Source organism: Camellia sinensis, chromosome 2, assembly GCF_055761805.1.
Source record: "Camellia sinensis isolate YWXY chromosome 2, ASM5576180v1, whole genome shotgun sequence".
In the NCBI taxonomy this organism is placed as follows: Eukaryota; Viridiplantae; Streptophyta; class Magnoliopsida; order Ericales; family Theaceae; genus Camellia; species Camellia sinensis.
Window position 1 is genome coordinate 116366932 of NC_138962.1, and position 12812 is coordinate 116379743.

Consider the following 12812-nt stretch of genomic DNA (forward strand, 5'->3'; position numbering starts at 1 on the left):
TGTAAGATACAGTCTATAAATTGGCTTTCAAACCAACATAATAATGTATGTAAATTCTCTCCATCTTTGGTTGCCTACTTAGTTCTAACTTCTCTTAACACCATAACTCCATCATAATTCCATAATAAAAATAGTAAAAAACTTTTTTCCTTTTTGTTTTGTAATTGGTATCCGAGCTTGGTGAAGAACTTTTGAAAGCAAGATCAAGCTATGTAAGTATTTCTCTCTACATCTAAATTTTTGATATATATAAATGTGTATGGTGTGCTTTATGTTAAAAAAATAAAAATAAAAATAAAAATTATTTAGTCAAGTTTAGTATTTAATTGTGTATCCTTTGTATTTTATATTTTCATAATTATTTGTTTCATTTATAGTTATTGTAAAACCTATATGCTTAGTGTATATCAAAGCCTATATACTCATTACGATCTTTTGACTATTGGCCATAATTAAGGGGTTGTTTGGGATGTCCTAAATACGTGCACTTTTTGTCTTTTTGGACTGAAAAGTTGAGGGAAAAAATATAGATGTTTAGGTAACTTTTTATGAAAAAATGTGTATAAATAAGTGTATAGGGGAAGTTATAGATAGAATAACCCGTACGGTCAACTGTAAAGGGCAACGCGGAAGAGGGTATAGTGTAGGAGATTGATTCTCTCATTTTTGGGCATAAATTGGACGGTGTTGTTCGGCCCATGAGGGCCCACCACGGGTCCCGTTTTACTAATCGGAACCGTTCAATATGTAGAATTCGTCGAGTAATATATGCTTGTAAAAAATCATATTGATTGGATATCAATAGCTATCTAATCGTGCTAGTTTTTCTTGTCAACTGTTAACTATAACACCATCCATTTTTTATACAAAACTTATTTGATTATGTAGTTACCGATTTCCGATCAAAGTGATTTTTTACAGGCATATAGTTTTGGACGAGTTCTACACATTGAACGGTTCGGATTATCAAAACGAGACCTATGGTGGGCTCCCACGGGCCCAACATTTCCGTCAAACTTAGTGATTTTATATATGTAATTCTTTTTTTTTCCCTCTCACAGTAGTACAAGGTCATTTCAGCCCCGAAAATTGTGTAAATTTTGTTTGATTAAAATATTATGTATTTTAATTTTTTAATATATTTAATTTGTGAATAGTGATAACTTTTTTGCTTTTTTTGTAACTTTTTGACTTTTTTGATACACCCCAAACCAGGCCTAAGTCTTTAAGATCATAAAGAGAGGTTTTAGGCACCGGATATATACACTAGGAGGGTCTTAGGTACCAACAACAATCTATAATGGCAATTAACCGTGAAGATATAACATGCTTTGGAAATACAAAAAATAATGTTAATAATAAATATGACCATAGTTTGCATATTACTAAAGAGTCTGCAAATATAAATTGTGTGTGTTTCAGTTTAAATAATATTACGGATATTAAGTGTTCTTGGTTTTCTAAATTAGACAAAAATTAAAAAATAAATCAAAATTATCTAGAAACCAAAGTTGAGTCTATAGAATCTAAAATAAACAATTTGGGTTAGGCCTCGTTTGGCAAGAGGCTATTTTAGCCAATTAGCCAAAAAGTTACTAAATTAGCCAAAAAGCCAACAACCTATACAAAAAAGTCAAAGATTCTCTTTTCTCTCTACTTTTTGCACATCTTTTCGTAATTAGCCAAAAAGTCATCCCAAACATACAAGTTTTTTTTACCTACCTTTTTAGCCAAATAGCCAAAAAGTTACTAAATTAGCCTGTTCCCAAACGAGGCCTAAATATTGACTTAAACAAAAAAGCAAAAAATCAAATAAATAATTTGGTGACAAAATTAGAAACTATATCCTTCATAAATGGGCCTGTTGACATGTCTGAGAGCAAAACCAAATTGTTCCAGGATAAGTTCCATGACCTAATCCCAATTCATGGCTAGATTTGGTTGGTATGGCCCTTGATAGGCTCCACATGGTGGTTGATTATAGAAATTGTGCCCCCTTAGTTCAAGAACTACAGCATAATTTTGTCCCTTCTGCTCAAGAATGAGCACCGAACAATGGGTTGAATTCTAACGAAGCTCCTTAGGGTTGAGGCAGACCATTTAGCATGGGCCTAGGACCAACTCCTTAGGCATTCTACAGATTATGATTCTGAAGGTTCTGGTTCTGGTTCTGATTCTGGAAGCTCTGGTTCTGAGGATCTTCATGTTGTGGATTCTGAGGCTTCTGGGGGTTTTGAAAATTCTGGCAGTCTTAATTTCTTACTAGCGAAATCTTGGAAGTTGTCCCAAAGTTCAACACCTTGCCCCCCTTGCCCCCAAGTGTGAGGTTATTGAAGGAAGAGGCTTGAACAACTTCGGTGGGTGCTTGAAAAGTGGCAACTGGCCTGCTCTGAGGATTCTGCTTTGCAAAGGTATTGGTCGGTCTTGTTGCAGGCAAAACTGGAGCTGGTGTAGGGGCCGGAGAAACCCTGACACCAAAAGTAGCCATCATATTGGTGATAGCTTTCACCAAATCGGTCTAGGAATGCCTTATTTCCTGGAGGGGAGTGGCCAAGGAATGAGAAATTTTCAGGGAAAGTTCTCAGTTGGCTTCTGTCACATCTAAGACTCCAGACTCCCTCAGGATTGCACTGCACTTCTGAAGGCCTAAATTGCTCAGATCCTGAACTTTTAGGGGGTGACACTCCTGATTGACCTGCAACATTCTTTCCTCTACCTCTACCAACCATAATGACGTTAGTAAAATAGACACCTAGCGTCCCACCGGGCGTGCCAAAATTGTTTGTCATTCAGAAACTAAGAGCAAACACGTTGGCTTGTGTTTACTATGAATGGATTGCGAGGGTGCTAGGACCTATGAACCTGGTCCAAGGTTAGGAATGTTTTGGAAATTTCTGACTTCACACAGGGTTAGGATTGTGTGTGGCTAAGAGGAACTGCCACTGGTTCGGATCTTGCCCCAATGAAGAGGACTTTTAACAAATTTTCTAGGTACAAATAAACTAAACTAGAATTGTACTTGCATTAATGGAAAATGAAGTACAATTGACTAATCTAAGGCTAACTTAGCTAAACAACTAATTGCTAGATATGAATTACTTAAGTAAAAGACAATTGGTTGAAAAATTGCTAAGATAATGTGTGAATGAACTCTTGGTTGAGTGTTTGGTGTTGGACCCTTTCAAATGTCATGCTTGGAGTCCTTTTGTAGTGTTGAAAGGGCTCCCTTTTCTGTTCCAACCACCATGATGTGGCAGCTCTAGGTCTTGCCACTTGTCCCATGTTTCTTGACTTGAGCCTCAAAAATAGCAGTCACTTTGACCACTAACAACTAGCTTGCCCCTTTTGTACCTTTTGTTGGTCCACTAAATCTCTTAATCCCCTCGTGTGATCCACTCATCAAATCATGGATCAACCACCTTGCTTGATTTAAGGAAATGGGCATCTTGTGGGCTTCAACCAACTCTTATCTCGTAGGAAACGGTTGAGGCCTCTTTATCCTCAATAAATAATTAATTGACTTAGTCAATTTATGTTAAAATCCACCCACTACACCACTACCACCTCCACTTCACCTACTCCTTACCTACTACACACTCACCCTCTTCTAAACCTAACCCACTACACCACTACCACCTCCACCTACTTCACCCACTTAAACCTACTCCACTAAACCTAACCCACTACACCACTACCACCTCACCTACTCCACTAAACCTAACCCACTACACCACTACCACCTCCACTTCACCTACTCCTTACCTACTACACACTCACCCTCTTCTATATATAGGAATCATGAATCATTGTAATAGATATCAATATATCAATCAATAATAATACATACAATTTATTCTCTCTCTTTCTCTATACATTATTTCTTACATGGTATCAGAGCTGGTTTAAAACCTAGTATTTTTCGCTTCCCCGGCGGGCGGCAACCTCACCTTAGCCGCCCGCCGGACCTCAACCTATTCCGCTGATAAAATCAACAAAGATTTGTGCAACTGTAGTCATGTGTGAGGCTGATGGAGAAGAATTCTTCACCTCATATGACGAGACAGTCTGGAACTGGAAACACTGCAACATTCTGCTCTGGAATTCTGCAGCAGCTAGATTATAGCTTGGTTGAGTGCCAAGCTTTGGTTCTTCCACCCACTCTTGAACTTGCCCAGCAAAGTGTGAAGGTTCATGCTTGTGTTGGAGGGACTAGTGTGCGCAAAGATCAGCGCATTCTCTCCAGTGGGGTTCATGTTGTTGTTGGTACTCCTGGTCGTGTGTTTGACATGTTGCGGAGACAATCACTTCGCCCTGTTTACATCAAAATGTTTGTCTTGGATGAAGCTGATGAAATGCTGTCACGAGGTTTTTAAAAATCAGATCTATGATATTTTCCAGTTGCTGCCACCCAAAATCCAGGTTGGGGTGTTCTCAGTTGCTGCCACCCAAAATCCAAGTTGGGGTGTTCTCTGCCACAATGCCACCAGAGGCTCTTGAAATCACCAGGAAATTCATGAATAAGCCTGGAAAGAGAAAAAGCTCATGCTAGGATTTGCGAAGTGATTCGCTGCAGGAATTTTGGCTTTGGATGAAACCCTTACCATACTCCACTCATTCTCTCTCCACTTTATCACATGGGTTTGTCCCTCTCTCTCCTCCATTTGATTTCAAAAATCACTTATTTTTATTTATTTTTTCCAAGTCACTTTTCCTCTTTTTTAAATACCCCACTTTATTTTGAAACAATCGCACTGATGTTTTTCATATAATCCATCTATAAATATTTTTTATCTATTTTCTTTCTCCCTTGTTTTCTTTCATTTTATTTTTATTTTTTCAACAAAACACTTCCAAAAAAAAAAAAAAAAAAAAAAAAAAAAAAAAAACAACATTTTACAAACTTGTCATTTCTTCATGCCGGGGATCAACCCCGATCAGCATTTTACACCATAAAAAATAAAAAAAATAAAAATAAATAAAAATAAAAAAACACAAAACAAAACAAAACAAAACACAACCAACACAAATCGGAACAGTGGGATTTTTCTTCTCGCCTATTCCGCCGGTCTTTTCTTCTTGCCACCGTCTTGGGCGGCCCTTGCCGGTGTTGCCTCCGTGTTTCCCACTCCACTGGGCATGATCACTACACCCTGCTCCTCCACTGCAGCATACGGCGGACCTCCAAATCGGAACATCACGGTGGCCTTCCGCTTCAGCTCCTTGTTTTCTGCCCTTAGCACGCTTATCTCTGCTCGCGCATCCTTATACATGCGCTGGAGCAGAGCCAGTTGGCCGTTCAAATGCTGCACCTCATTTGTCCTACTCTGCAGCCGGTTCGACAAATTTGTAACCGCAGTCATGGTTTCCACACATGACTTCAGTGTATATTGATTGGCTTCAATATCTGTTTGCCCTGCCATTTTTTGCTCCACAGACCGCATCGGAAAGTTCAACGGAGCAAAACCAGCGGTGTTTGGTTGAGGTTCACTGGCCACCGCACCAGTTATCTCTCTTGTTGACTCGTTCAGGTCGGGAAAGAGAGTGAGCAGACTCCGGGAAGAAGAGGCCATTTTTCTGGGCAACAGAGTGTTACAGATTTTCTCTCTCCGAAGAGGCAGAGTTTTTCAGCGAAGGGTTGGTTTCAGAGGTTTCAGAATGGTATGCCTCAGCCTCAGCCTTCGTCTTGGTTAAATAGCCGAGGCAGCCACGCGTATCGCGCGCCACTTGCTGCCAGACGACAAACGGGCGCGCAAGCCAAGGCGCCCACGTGCCTCGCCATCATGTCCGGCACACCTTTTGATGAATTGGGCACGCCTTTTTATGGATTGGGCACGCCTTTTGATGGCACGCCTTTTGATAGATTGGGCACACCTTTTGAGGGTGCGACTTTTTAAGGGTCCGACAAGACTCTGTAAACTGTCCCGACATTGATTCCGGTTAGCTCCTTCATGGGTCCGACAAGACTCTGTAAACTGTCCCGACATGGATTCCGGTTAGTTTCTACAAGGGTCCGACAAGACTCTGTAAACTGTCCCGACATTGATTCCGGTTAGCTCCTTTATGGGTCCGACAAGACTCTGTAAACTGTCCCGACATAGATTCCGGTTAGTTTCTACAAGGGTCCGACAAGACTCTATAAACTGTCCCGACATTGATTCCGGTTAGTTTCTACAAGGGTCCAGCAAGACTCCGTAAACTGTCACAACATTGTCTGCTACAACGGTCCGACATGACCCCATAAACTGTCTTCTCCAACGGTCCGACATGACCCCATAAACTGTCTTCTCCAACGGTCCGACATGACCCCATAAACTGTCTTCTACACCGTTATGACACCACCATACAGTGTCCTCTACAACGTTATGACACCCCCATACAGTGTCCTCTACAACGTTATGACACCACCATCCAGTGTCTTCACCAATGGTCTGCACGACCATACAGTGTCTCCTATCCTTTTTTATTTTTATGTATTTTCTTGTTTTGTTACTCTCTCCAAACTCAAGTTGGTTAGTTCCTATCCCCCTTGAGTTTGCGGGGGGCTGTTAAAATCCACCCACTACACCACTACCACCTCCACTTCACCTACTCCTTACCTACTACACACTCACCCTCTTCTAAACCTAACCCACTACACCACTACCACCTCCACCTACTTCACCCACTTAAACCTACTCCACTAAACCTAACCCACTACACCACTACCACCTCACCTACTCCACTAAACCTAACCCACTACACCACTACCACCTCCACTTCACCTACTCCTTACCTACTACACACTCACCCTCTTCTATATATAGGAATCATGAATCATTGTAATAGATATCAATATATCAATCAATAATAATACATACAATTTATTCTCTCTCTTTCTCTATACATTATTTCTTACAATTTATTAATAAAATCACATTCTCATGTTCAGCCGCCATTCCACTTCGTTAGGCCCACCAAATCACCAACTCATCACCTTCCTATCACCACGTGGCATTCAATCAACGAGGAAATTGCCATGTGGCAATTTATGGCAGTTTTTGACATTTTCTTTTGTTATTTTAGTGGGTATCTTGTATTACATCGTGAATATTGAAACCGTGAATTGGAAACAAAAGGATATGAGTCGCTATTAAGATCTAGAGTCATAATCTAAAAGACTGGTTTATTAAGTGATAAGCTTCCTGCACATGTTTGTCAAAAAGCAAGCTTCAATTGGCTATGGCTAAAAAGCCAATTTATTAGCTAAAAAAATAAATAATAAATAAACAAGCCTTAGCTCATTTGCTAAAACCATTTCCCACCAAAATGCCCAAATTAGTCAAATTTACTTATGCTAAAAAGGCATTAGAAGATCCAAAAAAGTTAGAAATCTACCAGACAAACTAGCATTTTTAGCATTAGTTTTTTTGTTGTTTTTATACTTATTTTTAGCCAATAAGCTAACCTTTTATTTAACTGCCAAAGGATGCCTAAGATTATCTTATCTTCCAAGTAACACAAAAGATATGACTTCATAAAACAAGGTCAGCATATACCTGTAATGATTTTGTCAGATGCACCACACTGCGCTTTGTAGCCCCATATGCAGCAAATCTAAAAAATAAAAAGGTAACAATCATATAAAAATATGACCCCCAAAACTGCAAGTTCTACTAGGTAAAGGCATTATTCAAGTTACCAGGTCCAGGTATATGAATTTCACAAGTGTCCATCGTTACAGCCTGTAACCAACAATTATGTGCAACATACCACAATATTTTTCTTTCTAACCACAAATATATATATATATATATATACACACACAAAAGAAAAATAAAACAAAAATTGAAAAAAAGAAAGAAACTATTAATCTATAACAAGTGGCATAAAGAGGTCATGAAGACAGCAATCTGCATTTGGCATACATACATTTCTGGCATACTACTGAACTCTATAATGCACAAGAGCAACATGACTAGGGATTATTAGGATGGACAAGAGTGTTGAGTTAATGGTGTTGGAGTAGATTATCATATTGTTAGCTAGTATTAGCAGTTAACTGCTGCTATACTTTTTGTGATGACCCCGACCTCCGAACTAATATATTACTGTAGCAACCCTCACTTTACTCTAATCATGCTTGCATGTATTTACATGATCTTGTCTTGTTAAGTTGCATTTTCAAACCTTGATTTGTTTCGCATAAGTGTTGCTTGCATGCCTTGTTCCTTACTTGGTGTGAGTTTAGCCGAGGTCATCTTAAGCCTAAGTTACACCTTTGAACTTCTTACACCTAGGACCATCTTGGAACCCCTTTGGTTGACCTCCACTCTCACCCTGACATGTTGGCCGAGATGTCATTATCTAGGTCGAGGTGTTCATCGCCAAGGCCGAGATGTGTATTGTCTAGGCCAAGATGTTATACCAAAGTGATCTTGTCCCTGGACTGGTACGACCTAGACCGAGGTGTGGCACAGTTAGGCCAAGTGTTGTCTTTCCTAACCGAGATCATTGAGACGTTACTTGCCGAAGCTTTGTCCTAGCCGAGATCAGTACCCGCCGAAGTGCCCTGTCACCTTACTTGTTGCTTACACTTTGTCATGCTCTTGTCTTATCAATCTATCACCTTTTTGAGGAGATCCAATCAGCCGTTGCCACGTGTCCCAGCAGAGGGTTAAGTCAGCCGGCAGTGTTAGAAACATATCATTTTGTGTCATATCCTTTGCATGATAGAAAGAGAAGCTCTAGGAAGAGGAGAGGAAGTTGGAGTGAGAGAGAGCTAGTTCCCAAGCTTGATCTTTAGAGTTTGAGCCGTTAATCCGTGTTTTGAGGTTAGAATCTTGATTTACTCTTGTTATTCTTTATGTTGATCCGATTGCATTGCATGATCTAGCATGATTCATGAGCGATGCATTGATTTAAAGCTTGCTTTAGAAAGAGAAAACGATGTTCTTATGTTCTTAAGATAAAACCATGTTTTGATCCGAAAGTTTGTAACAAGTTCCATGATTTTGTGTTTGTTTCCATGAAATCTTCAAGTATGGGTACCTAGGTCCATGTTTTCAAACTCATCTCATGAAAACTCAGATTTCGAATGAAGTTATGATTTTAGCATTTCATGCTCTTGTTCTTCATGTTCTTCAAGAGGAAAACCCAGATTTTTCCAGACTTCATTTCCTTGAATGTGGTCGTCGGGAACACACCTCGGCCAAGGGGCGTGGGACCTCGGCCTAGACCTAGTTAGTACCCAGCATGTTTTCCCGAGATGAAAAGGCAGTGTTTTAACTTCCTAGCATGTTCTGCTTTGACTTGACCTAGTTTTGAAAGAAATGCCGAGATCCTTTCCTGTCATGTAAAGCTTGTTTTGAGAATGCATTTCATATCCATCTTTGAGCATCTCTTCTTGTCTTCTTGAAGTGCATTCAGTAGACTTTATTATGTGTTTGTAGGACTTAGGCCCTTGCTTGTAATCCCTACACCCAAAGAACTATGTGAGTAGTATTTTTAATAAAGCTATATTATAATGTTTTGATAAAAGCTTAGCTTTGCTTTGCTTTGTTTTGGAAAAGTATTTGATCAAGCATGAATGATTGTCCCCAGTTTTGTATCACGTATCATATTTGTTTTGATGACATTCTGGGAAAGTCCTTAGTGCCAGGGGACTATAATGCAACTGCACCTTTGTTTTGCCACTGACGGTTTTTCGCGTGGGTTTGTTTGTCCGAAATGTCATCCTTTGATATTATGTAGATGTTATTAACATCCAAGAAACTTTGAAAATTTGATAGATGAACTTGATTCATCATTTTGATTGTAAAGTTATGATATGTATCGTTTTGGAAAAAGATCTCAGATATCATTCATGCAAAACCTTTATTACTTATATCATTCACTGAGTATCCAAGCTCACCCTCTCTCTATATATATATATGTAGGTGATGAGCAGGAAGGCGGCGACGCCTAGATGATTAATTGCAACTTGTTTTGGATTCGCATTTTTGTAGCGTCTTGAAGATCATGCTTCTTGGCCTTGTATTTTATGTATTTTGTTTATGCTGGCTTGAGAAGCCTTTTGATCAAAATGTATTTTGTACTTTATTTTAATTGTATTCAAGTCGTTAGACCTTGATAAGTTGTATGTCATTTCATTTAATCTATGCACAGCTCTTATGGACTAATTGGATTTAAATTTATTGCTTCCGCACATGTAGGCCCCATATGTATACTCTGATTGTATGTGAATCTTATAAGTTGGCCTTTGGTTATCTCGGATTACTGGCCATCACGACACCATTCTACTAGGGGCGGAATGGGGTCGTGACAATTACATTATTTCAATAAGTCTAATTGCATGATTATGTGTTTAATTGTGTGATTGCATGCTTAATTCTATAGTTATCTGTTATTACATGGAATATCTATTCGAATTGGCAACTTAAAGACAAAAATTGAGAGTCAAGACGGCTTCAAAAACTGAAATTGAATAACTTAATAGACTAATTAGAATATTTAGAATTTTATGAAAACTTTAATTGAAAATTGATTTAGATCAAAATAATTAGAATAAACTAATTGAAATTAGTTAGAATTGAGCGTAATTACTTAACCTTAATCATACTTGATTAGGCTAGCTAATCACACCATATAAATAGGTCAAATAGGCTTATATGCTCATATATACATCCTTTGGCTGAGATTAGAGAAAAAGATCAAGAGGGAACTCAACATCTAGAGAGAGAGAAAGGAGAATTTGAAGGAAATTGTGGATGATTTCGGGATTTAAGCTAGTACATACTTGAAGTCAAGCCCTAGGCATGATCTCTAACCTTATTCTTTGAAGAAGAAGCATGTAGGAATTTAATTCATCTAAGTTTTGAGTTCATTTGCATGAAATTGTTAAGTTGATGCTTCAATCACCTTGAATTTGGAAGATAAGAGTTAATCATGTACATGCATGCATAATTTGAGTTAGAATTCATGAAATTCCTACATGCATGGCACATTTACACCTCAATTTGACGAGTCCTCCATGTTTTCATACTTCTCATGTCACTTGATTATGTTTGGAAGAAATATAAACTCACTTTGAGTCAACTTGCCTCATAATTTGAAGTTGAAGTTTTTGGTTAAGAATTTGCCATGATTTTGAGCAATTGGTTCCAAATTAACTATGTTTTATAATATTTTCTCATATTTTTGTACCTAAAACACGAGTTTGAAACCTTTGAATACCAAATTTGAACTTCAAACACAGTTCTGGAAATTCCAGAATTCGGCCTATTCGCTTGAGCGAAGAAAGTGTCGCTCGAGCGTAAAAATCGAGCTCCCAGAAGTTTTATGAATTTTACAGACCGCTCGAGTGGCCAAAGTGGCACTCGAGCGAGGACACCTTTTACTCAGTCTTTAGCTCGAGTGATCGTCGAGCGGAAATTTCATGCAACTAGTACTTTTGCCAAGTTTGCAGACTGCTCGAGCGACAAAAGTTGCGCTCGAGCAACCACCCTTATTTTTGAAACCCTGCTCGAGCAAAGACCCTATTTTCAGCAAAGTTTGACTAACACTTTTAAGTGCATACCTGCATCCTCATGTCATTTCAAGTACTCGTAGACACCAATTGAACTCATATAAACATGGAATGAGTTAGAAACACATGAGGAAAATTTAATTAAAGCGGAACGGCTATCGAACGGTATTCCAATTGTACTTTTGTTATGTGTTTTGTATAGGTGGACATCCGAGACCTCGTGACTACATAACCCATAGTGAGTAATAACTTTATAAAGATATGTTCAAGTAATGTTTATTTTCGAAAATGTTACTGTTAGCGAAATTGATATATGAATGATTGAATGGCTTATTGAAACGATTGGTTTATTGAAACGTTATGACGATTTATCAAAACTATTATTGTTCATCGAATGGTTTATTGAAACTCTAGTTTCTTATGAATGAATGAAGTTCCCTCTTAAAAATGTATTCATTGCATCCTTTAGAGACCCTTGCTTGGGGGAGACTAATACCATGGCCGATTGACCCTTGCCTGGGGGATTAATACCATGGCCCATTGCCCCTCGCCCTCTGCTATCAAACCTTAATGGTCACATTGGATATGATATATTGATTGACCCTTGAGGTCCTATTGTTATTAAAACATTGTTACTCTATTGGATGTGCCACATGTTTGAATGAAATGGTTATTGATGCTAAGATTGATATTTGTAATGGTATTGAACTTCATTCATATAACCTCTTTATCCTGTTATTACTCATTGGGCATTAGCTCACTATTTATTTATATATATATAGGTGGGCAAGCTGAACATCAAAGTTAAGAAAGCCTCGAGTCTACCCGGGTTAGCCTTTTGAGGAGCTTCCAAGTGAAGTAATCAGGCTCAAGTGGAGCCATGCTAGTTGAACCCCCTTTTGCTTGATAAATGATTTTGAGTTTGTGTATATTTTGGGGTTTGTATAACTATAAAATTTGGTTGTTTGAACTTATGTGATGTTTGTGCATAATGTACGAACGTTTGCTTATGATACAAAGTTTGCTTTCTCCATGTATGCACGGCTCGATGGATAACTTATATATGTTGTATTATACTTCCGCTAAGCCTTGTACTTTATTTTAAATGGATTTTTGTTTAGAGGGGATAAGTAATCTATGATTACTGGCCGATCATGGCACTAAACCTATAGGGGCGGGTTTGGGTCGTGATACTTTTGCTGCAACATTTGTCTTGCTTGGGAGTAACCATTCCACATTACGCACCTCCCCCCAACCCCTTTGTGTGATTAACAAGGGTGATCATTATCTATTACTACAGTATTCACAA

General features: G+C 38.6%; 1 protein-coding gene across 1 annotated transcript in view; it reads right to left on the minus strand.

Moving 5' to 3' along the window:
- LOC114320958 (chlorophyll(ide) b reductase NOL, chloroplastic) overlaps nt 1-12812 on the minus strand; it is a 51249-nt gene that overhangs the window by 26405 nt on the left and 12032 nt on the right. The window contains exon 8 of the mRNA XM_082915468.1: nt 7536-7593. Coding sequence (XP_082771594.1) covers nt 7536-7593 — 58 coding nt within the window. The remainder of the gene's footprint in view (nt 1-7535; nt 7594-12812) is intronic.